Raw genomic sequence first — 21,943 nt, 5'->3', positions numbered from 1 at the left:
TATGTTAAATTTGTTGGAGATTGTACAGTATATTTTCATAAATAAATTCAACTGTAGCGTAGCTGAAAACCGGGGAATGTACATCTCGAATCTGTCGGCATAGAGGATGCAACAGCATGTTACGTCAGCTCTCTGAGCGCTTGACCTTTGACCCCGCCGATAAGGCGGTGCTACGTCAGCTTGGCAGCGCGCCAGCCGCGGACTTACGCTCTAAGCCAACACTTCATATGGCGACGTCGCCGGAAATCACGTCAATTAGCAAGTGATTCTGTACCAGTGTCTGTTCACGTTGCACGAGACAGTCGCTCTTGTCGTCAGCAGGACAATAAACTTTTTGTAGATTTGGACATTAATGGCCACGTGATACCATTCCAGCTCAATACCGGAGCTGTGGTTTCACTAATCAATAAAGACACGTACAAACAACTGGGCACACCTCCGTTGCGTGCTGCAAATGTTAAGTTAAATAGTTATTCCGGTCAGAATATCCCTGTGTTAGGACAGTGCAGCCTTCTTGCAACATACAAGGGCCAAACAAAACTTGTGTCTTTTTACGTCCTTCATTCTTCTTCTGCTGTGAACTTGTTTGGTTTAGATTTATTTCAGTTGTTTAACTTGTCTATAGTCAATCAGGTCCTATCAGTGAACCAGACTGTGCCTTCAGCCAGTGTTTCTCGTCTATGTGAAGAATTTGCCGACATTTTTGCACTGGGCCTTGGTTGCGCTAAGAACTATCAAGCACATTTGGAACTGAAAGTCAACGAGCAACCGAAATTTTTCAGAGCGCACAATGTTCCCCACGCATTGCGTGATGAGGTCGCAAGAACATTACACGATTTGGAATCACAAGGTGTGATTGAACGTGTGCAGGCTTCTCTCTGGGCATCACCCTTAGTAAGTTTGCCAAAACCTTCTGGAAAATTGAGACTTTGTGTGGACTTCAAGGCAACGGTGAATCCACAACTAGTGATTGCAACTTCTCCTTTACCCCGCCCACAAGATCTTTTTGACAAACTGTGCCCGGGTAAATATTTTTCAAAGTTGGACCTAGCAGATGCGTACTTGCAAATACCAGTGGACGACGAATCCCAGCGCGTCTTGGTGGTTAACACGCATCTTGGTTTGTATAGATTCAAAAGACTGCCATTCGGGTGTGCATCCGCCCCTGCATTGTTTCAGCAATATCTGCAAACTGTTTGTGCGTTGGTCCCTACTGCAGCAAACTGTTGTTGTGGTCTTCAGTCCTGAGACTGGTTTGATGCAGCTCTCTGTGCTACTCTATTCTGTGCAAGCTTCTTCATCTCCCAGTACCTACTGCAACCTACATCCTTCTGAATCTGCTTAGTGTATTGATCTCTTGGTCTCCCTCTACGATTTTTACCCTCCACACTGCCCTCCAATGCTATATTTGTGATCCCTCGATGCCTCAAAACATGTCCTACCAACCGATCCCTTCTTCTAGTCAAGTTGTGCCACAAACTTCTCTTCTCCCCAATCCTATTCAATACCTCCTCATTAGTTACGTGATCTACCCACCTTATCTTCAGCATTCTTCTGAAGCACCACATTTCGAAAGCTTCTATTCTCTTCTTGTCCAAACTGGTTATCGTCCATGTTTCACTTCCATACATGGCTACACTCCATACAAATACTTTCAGAAACGACTTCCTGACACTTAAATCTATACTCGATGTTAACAAATTTCTCTTCTTCAGAAACGCTTTCCTTGCCATTGCCAGTCTACATTTTATATCCTCTCTACTTCGACCATCATCAGTTATTTTACTCCCTAAATAGCAAAACTCCTTTACTACTTTAAGTGTCTCATTGCCTAATCTAATCCCCTCAGCATCACCCGATTTAATTTGACTACATTCCATTATCCTCTTTTTGCTTTTGTTGATGTTCATCTTATATCCTCCTTTCAAGACACTGTCCATTCCGTTCAACTGCTCTTCCAAGTCCTTTGCTGTCTCTGATAGAATTACAATGTCACCGGCGAACCTCAAAGTTTTTACTTCTTCTCCATGAATTTTAATACCTACTCCGAATTTTTCTTTTGTTTCCTTTACTGCTTGCTCAATATATAGATTGAATAACATCGGGGAGAGGCTACAACCCTGTCTCACTCCTTTCCCAACCACTGCTTCCCTTTCATGCCCCTCGGCTCTTATAACTGCCATCTGGTTTCTGTACAAATTGTAAATAGCCTTTCGCTCCCTGTATTTTACCCCTGCCACCTTCAGAATTTGAAAGAGAGTATTCCAGTTAACATTGTCAAAAGCTTTCTCTAAGTCTACAAATGCTAGAAACATAGGTTTGCCTTTTCTTAATCTTTCTTCTAAGATAAGTCGTAAGGTTAGTATTGCCTCACGTGTTCCAACATTTCTATGGAATCCAAACTGATCTTCCCCGAGGTCCGCTTCTACCAGTTTTTCCATTCGTCTGTAAAGAATTCGCGTTAGTATTTTGCAGCTGTGACTTATTAAACTGATAGTTCGGTAATTTTCACATCTGTCAACACCTGCTTTCTTTGGTATTGGAATTATTATATTCTTCTTGAAGTCTGTGGGTATTTCGCCTATCTCATACATCTTGCTCACCAGATGGTAGAGTTTTGTCATGACTGGCTCTCCCAAGGCCATCAGTAGTTCTAATGGAATGTTGTCTACTCCCGGGGCCTTGTTTCGACTCAGGTCTTTCAGTGCTCTGTCAAACTCTTCACACAGTATCTTATCTCCCATTTCATCTTCATCTACATCCTCTTCCATTTCCATAATATCGTCCTCAAGTACATCGGCCTTGTATAAACCCTCTATATACTCCTTCCAGCAAACTATCTGGACGATATTGTGAACCTTGGAAAGACTGAAGAAGAACATTTAGCCAATCTCAGAACGTTATTTCAGGTCTTGCGCCAAAATGGTCTTCGCTTGCGGAAGGACAAATGTGTGTTTTTTGCTCGTGATTTACCATATCTGGGACATGTAATCATGCCCAAGGCATACATCCCAGTCCAGAGCACCTCCGTGCTATACAAGACTTGCCTTCGCCGCAGAATTTGAAACACCTACAGAGTGTGCTGGGAAAAATGAATTACTATAAGAAATATGTGCGCAACGCCTCTTCCATTTCAGCTCCGCTTCATCGCTTATGCCGTAAAGGTGTTCTGTTTGTCTGGACGACGGAATGCGAACGCGCCTTTCACCAGTTGAAATCAGCGTTGCTTTAAAATACTTGCCTTACGCCATTCGATCCCCAGAAACCCCTTTTGTTGATGGTAGATGCATCGGATTTCGGGATCGGTGCTGTGCTTGCGCACAATGATGGATCGCATGATCGCCCTATTGCCTTTGCGTCCAAATTGCTCTCGTCTGCGCAAAGACATTATTCACAGATTGAGAAAGAAGCTTTGGCTCTCGTCTTTGGTGTTACTAAGTTTCATGATTTCTTGTATGGTCGTCACTTTACCATCATCACAGACCACAAACCTTTGACATCGCTTTTTCATCCAACCAAGCCTGTACCTCCCTGTACAGCGCAGAAATTCATTCGCTGGTCTCTTTTCCTCTCGTAGTACCGCTACGATATCTTGCATCGGTCCACTGCTAAGCACGGAAACGCCGATGCGTTGTCCCGTTTGCCTGTTGCTGAGGAGAGAGCATTCGATTCTTCCGAACTTGCTTGCATGTTCATTAATGAGGAAACCGATGACGTGGTCGAATCGTTTCCGATCGATTTTCGTCATGTAGCTACAGCCACAGCTGCTGACCCTGTCCTTGCTACCGTTTTGCATTTTGTTGCTACGCAATGGCCCTTATCAAAGTCACGGATCGGGGATCCGTTGGTTCGCAGATTTTTTGCTCACTAGGAGAGACTTTTTGTTCGACGTGGTGTTTTGCTGTTGCGTTCCGATAATGATCAGTCCAGGGTCGTGGTCCCACGTTCGTTACAGTCCTCTGTATTACGGCTTCTCCACCAAGGACATTGGGGTATAGTGCGAATGAAACAACTTGCTCGTCAGCACTGTACTTGGTTCGGAATCGATGCTGCGATTACGAATATGTGCGCTACTTGTATGGCGTGTGCCAACAACAATCCGCACCAACGCGACAATTCTTTGCATGGCCGAAAGCCACTTTCCCTTGGCAACACTTGCACATCGATTTTGCTGGTCCATTCTGGAATGCTCGATGGTTGGTTGTGGTCGATTCCTTCAGTAATTTTCCTTTTGTTGTACGGATGTCTTCCACGACGTCGTCTGCCACCATCCAAGCGTTATCCGCTATCTTTTGCGTTGAAGGTCTTCCACAGACTATTGTTTCCGACAATGGCCCACAATTCATGTCCGTAGAATTTCAGTCATTCTGCAAGGCCAATGGTATTCAACATCTGACATCCGCGCCGTTTTCGCCTCAGTCAAACGGTGCCGCTGAACGATTGGTTCGGACTTTCAAGTCCCAGATGTTGAAGTTGAAAGAGTCGCATCCTCGGGAGGACGCGTTATTGCTCTTTTTGTCCTCATATCGCTGTCAGCCCCACGATGGTCGCTCGCCGGTTGAGTTGCTCCACGGTCGTCCTCATCGAACCTTGATGTCTTTGCTACATCCGCCGCATCAGGTTCTTGTGCAGCGGCAGCCACCTGCTTTTGCTCCAGGCGACGTGGTGTACTATCGCAACTATCACGGTTCACGGCATTGGCTCACAGGGCGCATTCTTCGCTGCCTCGGCCGCGCGATGTATTTGGTTTTGGGGGCCTCTGGTGAGGTGCGTCGGCATCTCAATCACCTGCGCCTCTGTCGTCGCACAGGTTCTGCCGCTCCCCGTCCGCTTTCAGCGGCGGTGCCGTCCAGTCAGCGCCCTGGGGACCCATCTACTGGCTCACCTCATCCCCAGGTGTTACCGATGATGCCTTCCATTTTGCCCCATGGCGACGCGCCGCCGCCGCCGCCGGTCCTCCCGCCAGCGACGCACGCAGTGGACGCGACGCTGCAACCGCCGGGCGCCTCCCTGGGTCACGCGCCGCCGATCGCTTCCCGTGACCAGCTGTCCTCCGACATGGACCTCTTGCTCGCTCCGGACCAGATTTCGTCTTCGCCAGTCGGGTGCCCCATTCTGGTGGAGGTCGACCCTTCGGCCCCTCCTGTCTCTCTACGGGCGCATACACCGCATGTTGGCGTGCACCCTGGACTAGGTTTTCAGGCGTTTCCTAGCTCCCCTCGGACCGAATGGCCGGGTGTGGGTGGCACAGCCTCGCCTGTTGTTAGGCTCCCCACCTCGTCGCATACGTCAACATGGGGTCTCCCCACGGCGGGCGGATGCCTTATAACACAACCGTTCGCCGATTTGCGGGGGAGGAATGTGGTGTCACTGCCAGACACCACACTTGCTAGGTGGTAGCCTTTAAATCGGCCGCGGTCCGGTAGTATACGTCGGACCCGCGTGTCGGCACTGTCAGTGATTGCAGACCAAGTGCCACCACACGGCAGGTCTAGAGAGACTTACTAGCACTCACCCCAGTTGTACTGCCGACGTTCATAGCAGTGGTTCACTGACAAATTACGCCCTCATTTGCCGAGACGATAGTTAGCATAGCCTTCAGCTACGTCATTTGCTACGACCTAGCAAGGCGCCATTACCAGTTATATTGAGCTTATTATAAAACCTACACCATCAAGAGCAATACCTCACGCCAGTCTGCGTGTAATTAAATGCGTGCATTTCGGCCTCCTCTAGCAACATGGTGTTGGCTCTTCTGCCAACACTTCGTAATCTATACTCGATGTTAACAAATTTCTCTTCTTCAGAAATGATTTCCATGCCATTGCTAGTCTACATTTTATATCTTCTCTACCTCGACCATCATCAGCTATTTTGCTCCCCAAATAGCAAAACTCCTTTACTACTTTAAGTGCCTCATTTCTTAATCTACTTCCCTCAGCATCACCCGACTTAATTCGAATACATTCCATTATCCTCGTTTTGCTTTTGTTGATGTTCATCTTATATCCTCCTTTCAAGACACTGTCCATTATGTTCAACTGCTCTTCCAAGTCCTTTGCTGTCTCTGATAGAATTACTATGTCATCGGCGAACCTCAAAGTTTTTATATCTTCTCCATGGATTTTAATACCTACTCAGAATTATTCTTTTGTTTCCTTTACTGCTTGTTCAATATACAGATTGAATAACATCGGGGAGAGGCTACAACCCTGTCTCACTCCCTTTCCAACCACTGCTTTTCTTTCATCCTCCTGGACTCCTATAGCTGCCATCTGGTTTCTGTACAAATTGTAAATAGCCTTTCACTCTCTGTATTTTACCCCTGCCACCTTTAGAATTTGAAAGAGAGTATTGCAGTCAACATTGTCAAAAGCTATCTCTAAGTCTACAAATGCTAGAAACGTAGGTTTGCCCTTCCTTAATCTTTCTTCTAAGATAAGTCGTAAGGTCAGTATTGCCTCACTTGTTCCAATATTTCTACGGAATCCAAACTGATCTTCCCCGAGGTCAGCTTCTACTAGTTTTTCCATTTGTCTGTAAAGAATTCGCGTTAGTATTTTGCAGCTGTGACTTATTAAACTGATAGTTCGGTAATTTTCACATCTGTCAACACCTGCTTTCTTTGGGATTGGAATTATTATATCCTTCTTGAAGTCTGAGGATATTTCGCCTGTATCATACATCTTGCTCACCAGATGGTAGAGTTTTCTCAGGACTGGCTCTCCCAAGGCCATCAGTAGTTCTAATGGAATGTTGTCTACTCCCGGGGCCTTGTTTCAACTCAGGTCTTTCAGTGCCCTGTCAAATTCTTCACGCAGTATCATACCTCTCATTTCATCTTCATCTACATCCTCTTCCATTTCCATAACATTGTCCTCAAGTACATCGCCCTTGTATAGACCCTCTATATACTCCTTCCACCTTTCTGCTTTCCTTTCTTTGCTTAGAACTGAGTTTCCATCTGAGCTCTTGATATTCATACAAGTGGTTCTCGTTCGTCCAAAGGTCTCATTAATTTTCCTGTAGGCAATATGTACACCACTTCTAAACCAATACCAAAGATGCCAAGTGCTTACAGCAGTGAATATTACCAAACCACCAATTTAACGAGTCACTTTTGTAAAATGCTAACACGAAAATCTAAACCAAGATCACTGGACTAGGATTTAAACACCATTCCTAAATGTGTGTCCAATGTACTAACACTTTGCCACCTTGCTCAGTCGAGTTTGCTGTCACACAGGGAACATATGTAATTTCCTCAATGATCCTTGATTTAACTTTCATGTTGTTGTTGTTGTGGTCTTCAGTCCTGAGACTGGTTTGATGCAGCTCTCCATGCTACTCTATCCTGTGCAAGCTTCTTCATCTCCCAGTACCTACTGCAACCTACATCCTTCTGAATCTGCTTAGTGTATTCATCTCTTGGTCTCCCCCTACGATTTTTACCCTCCACGCTGCCCTCCAATACTAAATTGGTGATCCCTTGATGCCTCAGAACATGTCCTACCAACCGATCCCTTCTTCTGGTCAAGTTGTGCCACAAACTCCTCTTCTCCCCAATCCTATTCAGTACCTCCTCATTAGTTATGTGATCTACCCATCTAATCTTCAGCATTCTTCTGTAGCACCACATTTCAAAAGCTTCTATTCTGTTCTTGTCCAAACTATTTACCATCCATGTTTCACTTCCATACATGGCTACACTCCATACAAATACTTTCAGAAATGACTTCTTGACACTTAAAACTATATTCGATGTTAACAAATTTCTCTTCTTCAGAAACGCTTTCCTTGCCATTGCCAGTCTACATTTTATATCCTCTCTACTTCGACCATCATCAGTTATTTTGCTCCCCAAATAGCAAAACTCCTTTACTACTTTAAGTGTGTCATTTCCTAATCTAATACCCTAAACATCACCCGACTTAATTCGACTACATTCCATTATCCTCGTTTTGCTTTTGTTGATGTTCATCTTATATCCTCCCTTCAAGACACCATCCATTCCGTTCAACTGCTCTTCCAAGTCCTTTGCTGTCTCTGACAGAATTACAATGTCATCGGCAAACCTCAAAGTTTTTATTTCTTCTCCATGGATTTTAATACCTACTCCGAATTTTTCTTTTGTTTCCTTTACTGCTTGCTCAATATACAGATTGAATAACATCGGGGAGAGGCTACAACCCTGTCTTACTCCCTTCCCAACCACTGCTTCCCTTTCATGTCCATCGACTCTTCTAATTGCCATATGGTTTCTGTACAAATTGTAAATAGCCTTTCGCTCCCTGTATTTTACCCCTGCCACCTTTAGAATTTGAAAGAGAGTATTCCAGTCAACATTGTCAAAAGCTTTCTCTAAGTCCACAAATGCTATATTACACTCCTGGAAATTGAAATAAGAACACCGTGAATTCATTGTCCTAGGAAGGGGAAACTTTATTGACACATTCCTGGGGTCAGATACATCACAGGATCACACTGACAGAGCCACAAGCACATAGACACAGGCAACAGAGCATGCACAATGTCGGCACTAGTACAGTGTATATCCACCTTTCGCAGCAATGCAGGCTGCTATTCTCCCATGGAGACGATCGTAGAGATGCTGGATGTAGTCCTGTGGAACGGTTTGCCATGCCATTTCCACCTGGCGCCTCAGTTGGACCAGCGTTCGTGCTGGACGTGCAGACCGCGTGAGACGACGCTTCATCCAGTCCCAAACATGCTCAATGGGGGACAGATCCGGAGATCTTGCTGGCCTGGGTAGTTGACTTACACCTTCTAGAGCACGTTGGGTGGCACGGGATACATGCGGACGTGCATTGTCCTGTTGGAACAGCAAGTTCCCTTGCCGGTCTAGGATTGGTAGAACGATGGGTTCGATGACGGTTTGGATGTACCGTGCACTATTCAGTGTCCCCTCGACGATCACCAGTGGTGTACGGCCAGTGTAGGAGATCGCTCCCCACACCATGATGCCGGGTGTTGGCCCTGTGTGCCTCGGTCGTATGCAGTCCTGATTGTGGCGCTCACCTGCACGGCGCCAAACACGCATACGACCATCATTGGCACCAAGGCAGAAGCGACTCTCATCGCTGAAGACGACACGTCTCCATTCGTCCCTCCATTCACGCCTGTCGCGACACCACTGGAGGCGGGCTGCACAATGTTGGGGCGTGAGCGGAAGACGGCCTAACGGTGTGCGGGACCGTAGCCCAGCTTCATGGAGACGGTTGCGAATGGTCCTCGCCGATACCCCAGGAGCACCAGTGTCCCTAATTTGCTGGGAAGTGGCGGTGCGGTCCCCTACGGCACTGCGTAGGATCCTACGGTCTTGGCGTGCATCCGTGCGTCGCTGCGGTCTGGTCCCAGGTCGACGGGCACGTGCACCTTCCGCCGACCACTGGCGACAACATCGATGTACTGTGGAGACCTCACGCCCCACGTGTTGAGCAATTCGGCGGTACGTCCACCCGGCCTCCCGCATGCCCACTATACGCCCTCGCTCAAAGTCCGTCAACTGCACATACGGTTCACGTCCACGCTGTCGCGGCATGCTACCAGTGTTAAAGACTGCGATGGAGCTCCATATGCCACGGCAAACTGGCTGACACTGAGGGCGGCGGTGCACAAATGCTGCGCCAACACCGCGGTTCCTGGTGTGTCCGCTGTGCCGTGCGTGTGATCATTGCTTGTACAGCCCTCTCGCAGTGTCCGGAGCAAGTATGGTGGGTCTGACACACCGGTGTCAATGTGTTCTTTTTTCCATTTCCAGGAGTGTATATAAATTCAGAGTTGACCTTAAAACAGTGCAAATTGTCATTTATTTCTATTATATTCCACACTGATTTGGACTGTTTCAAAGCCAATTATTTACTTATTTTGTATATAAAATGAGTTCAGTCTATGAAAGCTGGAATTACGCTTGACCCCAGTGCGACAACAAACTCAAACGAGCGAAGTGGTGGAATGGTTGGTACACTCAACTAGCAACGGGGTTCATATCCCTGTCCAGCTGTCTCTATTTAGGTTCATACAGTTTCCCTAAATCAATTAATACAAATGATGGTATGATTCTTTTGGAAAGGACATGACTGATTTTTTTCCCCAACCTGTCCTTATTCGAGTTTATTACCAATCTCTAATGACATCAGCAACAAGACATTACACCCTAAAATTCCTTCCTTTTAAAAATCACACTGAAGAAGACTGAACTACCACCAAAACACAGTTACACAGGGTGTCCAAAAAAGAGAGTAGCCTTTTCTCAGTTTTTTTGTTCTGGGTGCCCAGTGTATGGATGGAGATACTAGAGACAGGGATTGCTACTTCGGATACTCCAAGCTTTCACTGAAATACCTATCAGTATCCAGCCCACAATTTTTTCAAGAGATACCTACACAAGAATAAAAGGCAGTTTGTGCTTTGGAACATGCAAAGACAATGTCTGTCATCACAATTCAGTGCAACTTGTGTGTCTGGAGTCAATCTGGCAAGAACTCCATTTGCTCACAGAAATTTTGAAACACTTAGCATTTTGTCTACAATTCTTACATGATTCTCATGACTCAGTAGCTGGGTTTTACACATTTGTGACCCACGCAAACTGTTGTCATTGTGTCAGTGTGCAGGTTTTGCAGAGGTCAGTTGGTTGGGTCGGCCATCACCCTGTGGCATTTAGCTCACCACACGAGTGTCGAACTAAGTATTTATTTCACTATTCACATTTTTTTAAATGTCATTTGATTTGTATTGTGCTCGATTTATTGCATATTTTTATTACTTAAAATGGCTAAGTATACATGAAATGAGTAAACTAATATTATTTTGTAGTTTTATATATGAGTAGACAAGAAGAAAGAATTTTGGTGTGGCTGGAAGATGATGTGCATAGGAGTAAAATCCAAAATCTGTCATCCTCTACAGCAAATTACAAAATGATTTACCAATGGAACTGAAGTTTCAAAAGCCGAAAAACACAGTGATATATGTCTGGCCTGTCCAAGGCACAAAAATTATAAGACAAAAAAATGCATGCACTCATTGTCAAAAATTTTTGTGTAATGAACATGCTGGAACATTATGTGATATGTGCAAAGCCCAGATATGATGAAGATTAAGTCATAAAAGTTAAATAACAAGAAATACTTGTTTTGTCATTCTTTTCTATTTTTTAATTAGCACCCTAAAAGACTGGCTATTTTAATTGTCCTAGCATTATTAGCAGCAATATAGATATACTGATTATTCTGAACTGCAAATAAATATTTTAAATAGTAAAATATGAGTGTGTCATTATAAAGATAACAAAAAATACTAATTTACACTTACTAGGTACATTTCAGACTGCTTGTTGAGTGTGAGCAAAATGCTTGACGCATGACTGATTGCGTTACGTTTTAAAGGCATGATTCCTTGTGAGTTAAGCACTGATATAAACAGCGCATCAAGACAGGGTACCTATGCAAAGACAAAGGAATCAGCTGCACTTCGCATTCAGAGGAAACATCGATATAGTTCGACAATCCTTCCAATGCACCCCCACAAAATCAGCTCGAAAAGTGAGTTGTGAGTTAATGTTATCCCTTTGACATGCAAGGCTGACAAGCTGCAACCTGTGTAGGCAGTCACTGAAGACAACAAAAAACTTCACACGTCTTCTTTATACATGTGTTGGGATTCCTGGAAAATTATGATTATGTACAAGGTAGTGTACAGTGATGAGTTGACCTTCCACATCAATGGCAAAGTCAATAGGGGTTCACAACACACTCAGTAAATTAGTGAGTGTGTCAGAGACTCACCAAAGTTGGAAGTTTTTGCAGCCATCTGCAGAATGAAGCTTTAAGAGCCATTTCTCTTTGCAAAAAGAAGTGTAATGGGATACTCGTATATTTATATTCTCCTCTTTAAGAGTATTGTAAAAAATTCATTTTTTGACAGGATGGAGCTCCAGTCTGCTTCCATAATGATCTTAGAGGGTATCAGAATTAATGTCTCCTACAGCAGTTGGATAGGGCACACAACCCTGAGCGTGAAGTATTCTGAGATGGCCCCCGATGCCTAAATATGGTGCCAAGTGACTTCTTTTTATGCAGATTTGTCAAAGAATATATTTTTGTTCCTCCATTGCCTCAAAATCTGAGCGAGCTGTGAGATGTTATCACAAAGCCTTTGCTGCTGTTGCAAGAGACATGTCAATTTGAGTTTGGGAGGAAATGGGTTATTAAACAGATATCTCCCATGTCACAAAGGGAACCCACGTTGAATATTTGTAAGTTAGGTAAATAAAAACTCAGATATGTTACCTTGCTTTCAGTATACAAAGGATTCTAATTTTACATCAGGGGGCTTGAGATTTTTAAGGGAACATTCTTTTTTGTCTTGACATCCTGTATATTGTTTTCAATTGGAGACTAACCCTCCTCATTCAGTCTACACTCCCACTCTCAAGGGGTAACCTTGGTGTATCAACAAACGAAACCAGTAAAGTTAGTTTCAAATAGTTGTGTTGCCCAAGGAAACAATGTAACTGAATGAATTACAAAGCAAAAAGAATCACTTTGATGTGATAGTTTGTTTCTTTCTTTCTGTAAGGCCGCTACATTTTGGAACAGGATATTATCTAAATTTTTGTCAGAAAGTATTCACAGCAACATGAGAAGTTCCTGTAATATTTAATACAACAATGATGTCAAGAAGGAAGTTTCAACTGCCATATATGCAATCGATTTTACTTACCGTTGAAAAATTTGATGATATCTGTGAAGTCCATGCTATTACCAAGTATAATGTCCCGATAGGTCTCCACTAAAGCTAATGCAATGAAAAGTACAAAATGTGATGATGAAACATGCTTTGCTGCCCAGATTGTTTCCCAAACACTGAAGACATCTTCATACACCAGTTCTGAAAAGAAAGATTACAAAGTTCACTGAGTTATTAATTTTACGTGTGCTTCATTTATTCTATCCCTTAAAACGAGTATATACATGTTTTCAGAGCATACTGAAGTTTGTTTAAATGATTATATTTCCTGCTTTTTATTTCTTCTTATTTTTCTACAAATTACAATTAAAGGCAGAAAATACTGTCATTTCACAAATTCTGTATGAGTGATGTATCTGCCTGCGGAAAAGGACTGACTTTTGGGAGGAAAAACACTGAAGTTTTGTTTATAAAAGTGTTCAATCCAGAAATCATCAAGCGTGAACTTCAAACATGTAGAATAAATCTTACCTTAACACATTAGTTGTGGGTTTAAGTACAAAACATTAACCTATGAGTCACAAACTTGCTAAGTGTGTGTGGGCTACAAGCTGAAATCATGTTGTTGTTGTTGTTGTTGTTGTGTTGTTGTTGTCTTCAGTCCAGAGAGTGGTATGATGCAACTCTCCATGCCAACGTATCCTGTGCAAGCTGCTTCATCCAAGTACCTACTACAACCTACATCTTTCTGACTCTGCTTAGGATATTCATCTCTTGGTCTTACTAAATTAGTGATCCCTTGATGCCTCAGGACATGTTCTATCAACCGAATCCTTCTTCAATTCAAGCTGTGCCACAAATTCCTCCTCTCCCTATTCTATTCAGTACCTCCTCATTAGTTACATGATTTATCCATCTAATCTTCAGCATTCTTATGTAGCAGCACATTTCGAAAGCTGCTATTCTCTTCTTATCCGAACTATTTATCGTCCATGTTTCACTTCCATACATGGCTATACTCCAACTACTTTCAGAATACAGTTCCTGATACTTAAATCTATACTCGATGTTAACAATTTCTCTTCTTCAGGAACGCTTTCCTTACCATTGCCAGCCTATGTTTTATATCCTCTCTACTTTGACCATCATCAGTTATTTTGCTCCCCAAGTAACAAAACTCATCTACTATTTTAAGTTTTTCATTTTCTAATCTAAATTCCTCAGCATCACCTGATTTAATTCGACTACATTCCATTATCCTCATTTTGCTTTTGTTGATGTTCATCTTATATCCTCCTTTCAAGACACTGCCCATTCCGTTCAACTGCTCTTCCAGGTCTTTTGCTGTCTCCAACAGAATTACAATGTCATAGGCAAACCTCAAAGTTTCTCCGGTTACTTTGGGATTGGGATTATTATATTCTTCTTGTAGTCTGAAGGTATTTCACCTGTCTCATACATCTTGCTCACCAGATCACAGCTGGCTCTCCCAAGGCCATCAGTAGCTCTAATGGAATGTTGTGTACTCCCGGGACCTTGTTTCAACATCTTTCAGTGCTGCGTCAAACTCTTGACGCAATATCATATCTCCCATTTCATCTCCATCTATGTCATCTTCCATTTCAATAACATTGCCGTTGTATAGACCCTCTATGTACTCCTTCTACTTTTTTGCCTTCCCTTCTTTGATTAGAACTGGTTTTCCACCTGAGCTCTTGATATTCATACAGGTGGTCCTCTTTTCTCCAAACGTCTCTTTAATTTTAATTTTCCTGCAGGCAGTATCTGTCTTACCCTTAGTGATATATGCATCTACATCCTTAGATTTGTCCTCTAGCCATCCCTGCTTAGCCATTTTGCACTTCCTGTTGACCTCATTTTTGAGACGTTTGTATTCCATTTTGCCTGCTTCATTTACTGCATTTTTATATTTTCTCCTTTCATCAATTAAATTCAGTATCTCTTCTGTTACCCAAGGATTTCTACTAGCCCTCGTCTTTTTACCTATTTGAGCCTCTGCTGCCTTCACTATTTCATCTCTCAAAGCTACCCATTCTTTCCCCCATTCTTGTTAATCATTCCCTAATGCTCTCTCTGAAACTTTCTATAAACTCTGGGTATTTTACAAACAAATCTCTTCCTCATCTCTTTTGGTACTTCCCTTGGGAGTGGCTGTTGCTTCATTCCTTTTATTACACTTTCATACAGTACCATTTTACTCCCAGAGTACTTCTTGTATAGGTGATGTGAACTGAAAAGTAGCATGACAGAGATGTGGGAGAATAGCTTTTTGAGCCAGCGCATCATCTTTTTTCCAACAAATAATATGACAGCAACTGGTGCTGCCTATCAAATCCTGGACATATTCGCACTGAATTTGATATTTGGCAGCAGTTTTGAGACTGTTTGCTAGCTTTAATTTGTCACTTGTACCACCATATTATGAAATTCTGTGGAAATGTAACTAACCTCTCATCTATGCCTTCCATTTTATGATAATCACACCTTGCAAATAGTGAGCAACTGTATTCCCTTTTACCCAGTTTAGAGGTACAGTTTCTTTAGGGGTGTTCCCCCCATTTTACCTTAAAGTCACAGTGCAGTGTGTTTTCAGATTCAATAAACTAAAGGTTATTGTAGTAATTGTCAACACAGAATGTTGACCAAACTGCAGCTTCTCTAACAAATGTAAATTGTTCTTTTCACAAAGAGATTTTTCCACCCATATCGTCAAGCATCCCTGCGCAAGCAGCATCCAAGAAAACAAGTATTTCATCTATACTATAGTTGACAACAGTGTTTATGGCCCCTGGGCCACATATGTGCAGCAGACAGCTGTGCAGCTAGCCAATCAGCAATTCGTCTGTTTACACATTCTGTACTGTGGAAAATTCCATTATATTTGAGTGTTTTGTCATATTTTACATGTGTTAAACTATGACTGACTGATTTCCATGGTGTTCTGCGAGTTTTCTCATAATGGCTGAAGCACCAGAAGGCACCAAGCATTTCACAAACAGGCAAGGGACCTTAGTTGTAAACTGTACTCATTCTTCAAACATAAGGCAGATTCAAGTGAACTGGTCTGAAATATTGCCAAGTTGTAATGTGGCTGCTGTCTACGTACTTTCAGCCAAGCTGACAATGCAGCATTTCTTGTGAGATGTACAGCAAGAGGCCATTAACACTGTGTCTGGCTCTAACAAGTTTCCAGCTACAAGTGCTAGACCATTTCTTCACAGTATCACTCAAAAATATATTCACAGCATTGTTGTATTTATCATCAAGTATATCATGGAATATATAATCTATAAGGAGTACCCTGAAGAAATTGATAGGGGTATTGCTATTAATACGAATAAGTAAACATTCTCATTTTGTAAACAAATGATTCTGCATCTTGTGATTCATCATGCCAATACTCACCAGATAATATTAACTTCTGCCAGTGAGGGTTCTTCACCAACATCAACAATTTCATCAGCATCATTTTCCATGGCTTCCAATTCTGCACTGTCACAAAGCATATTTGAAAGCTCTGCTTCCACACTATCACAACTATGGCAGGCTTTTGCATTCTCAAGATTCCAGCTATCCTTCTCCAATTCTTTATCATCAAACTCCAAATCACTACATCCTAATACATACAGTAATTGTTTGGCAAAGAACGTTTTGCTCTTCCTACTCTTTTTAGCCTTATAAGATCCTACTGTCACTCAAATAACCACCATTCCGAACAACGTACGTCACACACAACCACGCACAAGAAAGCAAAGCTGTAAACAAAAAAACATTTCTGGAGCCTTTGTTGCTTGTACAATCATGCGTTCACAGCTGCATAACTAGACTGAATAATACACCTGCAGATTTGCACACTTACTAGTGTCAGCAGCACTGCGCTAGTGGCTCATGTTGATGTTTATATGCATTAGCTGTGGCGAAGTGTGTTGGCTAAAACAGTCACCTGTCAACATCTAGTTTCTGATTGACACTAAGGTCATCAGACATGAGTCATTTGCTTATCTTTGGCATGGACAATGGAGCCAACAAGCTACAACCTCATTCAACAATTCATAGAAATATTTATCCCCAACAGTTAAAGAAAGCTTTGGGTAATCTATATGAATAATAATGAAATACGAGAGAAATACACAAAGCTTTGAAACTAGGAGGGCATGGGAAATATGGCACAGAAGAAGAAAATGATGAAGATTTCAGACAAAAATGAGCACAACACTATCATTGTCAGTAAATAGGATAATCAGCTTCTAAGAAGAAAAAAAATGTTAGTTTCATATAGCTCTTGACGGCACAGTCAAAAGAAACAGAACAAAAACTCAATTTAACATCATTCAACCTTTTTGAAGGAACCATCATAACATTTTCCTGAAATAACTTAGAGAAAGTACATGAATCTAAATGCGGATTTGGACTCCGCACCTCCCACAGTGGAACCATCTGCCTCTACTGCTGTGAAAGACCCTTTGAAGGAAGCCAGGTGAATCTTACTGATTTACTACCTTCTACGTGACAAGCACAGTAACTTCTGATGGCAGAATGACTTGTATTACCTGTCTATCTTGCCTAACTTGTAAGTGGTGCAATCCTTCTTACATTGAAAGTATGGTAACATGCATGATGAATTGCAGTTAGTGTGGACATAGTACAGATGAGTCTAACAAAACTCTGATGAGGTTTAACAATATCTACACTGCACAAATTTCTGGAAGGAACCAAAACTATTGATTGACTCTGACTGAATATACTGTCTCAAGCTTGAGAGTATGCAGACTGGTTTGTAATGGAATATATTTTACTAGGGGGCAGAGGGAAAAATTCAGTGTCACTCCTAGATGCTGAGATGCAGAGATCAGCCCAAACTCTTTGCCTTTACAAATGTCTGCTTGTGTCTGTGTATGTGCGGATGGATATGTGTGTGTGTGCGCGAGTGTCTACCTGAGGGATACATGTTGTTATTTTTAGGATTTCTGTGTGCATAAGCCTATGTGAAGTCTGATCTGAAAGCTATAGAACACTGGTAAAGTTACATCATGCCTTTCATGAGTAATGTCAATATGCTGAAAATTTCACACTGCTCCATGACACTTGATATGAATGAGCATAAAAAAATCATGAAATTTATTTTGGATATGCTTCATTATCCACCATATAATCCAAACCTTGCACTGTTCTAATTCTATTTATTTTTATCAATTTATTTTTATCAGTTCCTAAGCTAACAGAACTGAAGAAAAGAAATCCATTCCAATAGCTATAATTAAACACAAGGGAGATAAAAGGAGGATGTGGATGAGATCACACATTGAAAAATAATTAAAAATAAGTTTACACTGAATTTTGCAATGGGATTTGTGATTTTATTCACACATGATGCTCATTGTTTAAAATTGTTTGAACATGATTATGATAATCATGTAAGATCATGTGCAAATGTCCTTCAGAATGAGCCTGAAGGTGCTGTGGTCCTTCGTAGTGATGAAGCACATTTTCACTTATAAGGATGCAGTAATCGACAAAATTCCCAATACTGGAGCGGACAGGACCCTCCTTAACTTAACAAAAAACCACTACATAATGACCATATTACTGTATTGAGCACAGTTAGAGAGTCACAATAACTGGTCCTCACTTTTCTGAAGAGGATGATGCTATTGTGACAGTACACTTTCAACATTACATTCACATGATCAACACTTTTTTTTGCATCAAGATCCAGTGCACTGCAGATAACAGTGTATGCAATCATTAGGCTGGAGCCATCACTCGCACAGCTCTGAGTTCTCATCAAATGCAAAGACAAATGTTTCCCAGACACTTAATTTCTTCTCGTGGTGACATCCTCTGGCCAGTATGATCATCAGATCATACACCATGCAATTTTTTTCTATGAGGGCATCTTAAAACTGAGATGTTCAAACTTCGACCAAGGACTTTTCCTTCCCTAGGAAATGCAATACAGGAAGAAACTGGCCTTACTCCTCACGAAATGCTCGTTAAGAGTGGTACAGAGTTTTGAAAGTCACTTTCAACAATGCATTGATAGTAGAGGACACGGCATGCATGACACATTTTTTAATTTCCACTGTGCAAGTATCATCCATGTTAAAACAGCTTCTTCACTTTGACCCATCTGTTTTTTATTTGAATTTTAAATTAGATAAGATGTTGTACCACACCTGTACAATTTACTTTGCCCTCCACCCAGTTTTTGTATTTAATTACAAAACAATGTGAGGGTATGAGATTTCCAAACTGCAAACCAAAGGTTTTTGAAAATAAATCATTTTTTTTATTAAGGGTGAATTCTTGCACCAATTTTGGATATAAATGAACAAGCTTTATTAGCAGAATGTCTGTTTATTTGTTTATCTGGAAAAATTGTCCAGAGGTTATGAGTTTAATCATTATGTAAGAGCATTTATTAAGGAGCAACTCTTGTTTCATATGTTTTATTGTTACTGGCCAAGGAATTCCGCATGAGCTCCGAGCTGTCCAAAGAGCGTTAAACCTGTACTTGGCATCATGACATGCAAAGTAATTGAAGGTGGCAAAGAATCTTCTGCACAAACCATGGGGTCAATGAATACCAGTGACCAGAAGATGATTATAATGTAAATACTGATGTACTGCCCCCCCCCCCCCCCCCCCCCAACCTAGATGTTTCAAGAGTGTTAAAAATGAGATGTACTTAGTTGATTAACCTCAGATCACATTTAGGAATTAAAGGCATAATAAAAGCCTTCCTAAAATCAGTGTTTATGAATCTTGGTTTTGGTAGAAGTTGAATTCTTCTACAGATATAAGAAGAATTATAAATGAGTTGGGGATTCAGAGCCTCCTCGGAGATGAAGACCAGTGATGAGATACTTTATAAATTAACTGAAACTCTGCAACAACCATTGAAGGAACAGGATAACAACACTACTGAATTAAATGAAAGGTCATAAATGATGAGTCATGGGTAGCAAGTATGTTCAATAATCATTTATTATGCACAGCAGTAAACAGAGGGACAAACTGTTCAAGAGAAAAATCAAAGCAGTATATTGGAAAAACAACCTGAATCATACGAATGTGTTTACCAACTGCTCCCCTTGACATTAAGAAAATCATATATTCTGTCAAAAATGTAGCTCATCTGGATCTGGTAGTGTACAGAACAGAGTACTGAAGATTTGTTACCACATATTAAATGTACAAAGTTAACACTTGGTGCAGTGTCTGATGGGAGTGACTGTATATGGCAAATGCCTTTAGGTCACTCCCAGCAGCCACCACGGTGAGTGTAAGCTTTGTCTGCAGATACAGTAATAAGCCCTGTCTTATACACCTCTATAAAAAAAAGGTGATAGGGATGTCAGTAAATACTAACCTGCTTCACTACGTATCCCACCTGAACTAAAATAAATTGGTCAGTAAAACCAGTTTGGATTTGAGAAGGATTGCTCTATAGAGAATGAAATTTAATCATTCACAAAACAGATTTTCCAAGCATTAAATGACAAAGTCTACATAGCTACTACATCTACATACATATTCCGGAAGCCACCGTTTGGTGCGTGGCGGAGGATTCCCTCTACCACTACTACTTATTTCCTTTCCTGTTCCACTCACAAATAGAGTGAGGAAAAACCAACTGTTTATATGCCTCCGTATGAGCCCTAATTTCTTGTATCTTATCTTCATGGTCCTTATGAACAATGTATGTTGGCGGCAGTAGAATCATTCAGCAGTCAGCTTCAAATGCCGATTCTCTAAATTTTCTCAACACAGTTTCTCAATAAGAACTTGCCTTCCGTCTAGGGATTCCCATTTCATTTCCTGGAGCATCTCTGTAACACTTATGTGTTGTTCAAACCTACTGGCAACAAATCTAGCAGCTCACCTCAGAATTACTTTCATATCTTCCTTCAATCCAACTTGGTACGGACCCCAAACCCTCGAGCAGTACTCAATAATAGGTCACAACGCCCTATAGGTGGTCTTCTTTACAGGTGAACCACTCTTTCTTAAAATTCTCCCAATAAAGTGAAGTCGACTATTCGCCTTCCCTACCACAGTTCTCACAAGCTCGTTCCATCTCATATTGCGTTGCAACGTTACGCCCAGATATTTAAATGACTTGACTGTGTCAAGCAGGACACCATAATATTATATCCGACCACTACAGGTTTGATCTTCCTACTCATCCACATTAACTTACATTTTTCCACATTTAGGGCTAGCTGCCATTCATCACACCAACTGGAAGTTTTGTCTATGTCATCTTGTATCTTCTTACAGTCACTCAACTTCAAAAACTTACCGTACACCATGGCATCAACAGCAAACAACCACAGATTGCTGTCCATCCTACCCACCAAATCATTTATGTATACAGAGAACAACAGTCCTATCACACTTCCCTGGGGCACCCCCAAAGATATCCTCGTCTTTGATGAACACTCGCCATTGAGACTAACATACTGGGTTCTATTATTTAAGAAGTCTTCGAGCTACTCACGTATCTGTGAACTGATGCCAGATGCTCATATCTTCATTAACAGCCTGCAGTGGGGTGCCAGTCAAATGCTTTCTGGAAATCTAGAAATGTGGAATCTGCCTGTTGCCCTTCATCCATAGTTCACAGTACATCACATCAGAAAAAGGGCAAGCTGAGTTTTGCACAAGCAATGTTTTCTAAAACCATGCTGATTCATGGACATAAGCTTCTCAAGAAAATTTATTACATTTGAACTCAGAATATGTTCAAGGATTCTGCAGCAAATAGAAGTTATGGATATTGGTCTGTAAATTTGTTGGTCCGCTCTTTTACCCTTCTTATATACTGGAATCACCTGCACCATTTTCCAGTCACTTTGGACTTTGTGCTGGGCAAGAGGTTCACGATAAGTCCAAGCTAGGTAAGGGGCCAATGCCATCAACCCACTTTACTATGCACTTTCTAAAATCTAACTGGGATTGCATCCAGACCTGGTGATTTATTTACTTTCAAATCTTTCAGGTGTTTCTTTATGCCAGGAATGCTTATTACTATGTCGTCCATATGGGAATGGTCCAATGGTCAAATGATGGTATGTTTGTATGATTCTCCTGTGTGAATAGTTTCTTGAACGTGAAACTTAAAACTTCAGCTTTCGTTTTGCTAGCTTCAACTGCCACACCAAACTGGTCAACAACAGACTGAATGGAAGTCTTAGATCCACTT

The 21,943-nt window shown here is 41.8% G+C and overlaps 1 protein-coding gene across 1 annotated transcript in view; it reads right to left on the bottom strand.

Annotated features, from left to right (window-relative positions):
• LOC126203851 (small G protein signaling modulator 1-like) overlaps positions 1–21,943 on the bottom strand; it is a 353,457-nt gene that overhangs the window by 25,274 nt on the left and 306,240 nt on the right. Inside the window, exon 25 of the mRNA XM_049938226.1 lies at positions 12,748–12,915. Within this exon, the coding sequence (XP_049794183.1) occupies positions 12,748–12,915 (168 nt within the window). The remainder of the gene's footprint in view (positions 1–12,747; positions 12,916–21,943) is intronic.

Source organism: Schistocerca nitens, chromosome 9 (genome assembly GCF_023898315.1).
Source record: "Schistocerca nitens isolate TAMUIC-IGC-003100 chromosome 9, iqSchNite1.1, whole genome shotgun sequence".
Classification (NCBI taxonomy): Eukaryota; Metazoa; Arthropoda; class Insecta; order Orthoptera; family Acrididae; genus Schistocerca; species Schistocerca nitens.
Note: the sequence above shows the minus strand (reverse complement) of the source record. Positions and strands in the feature narration are given on the sequence as shown.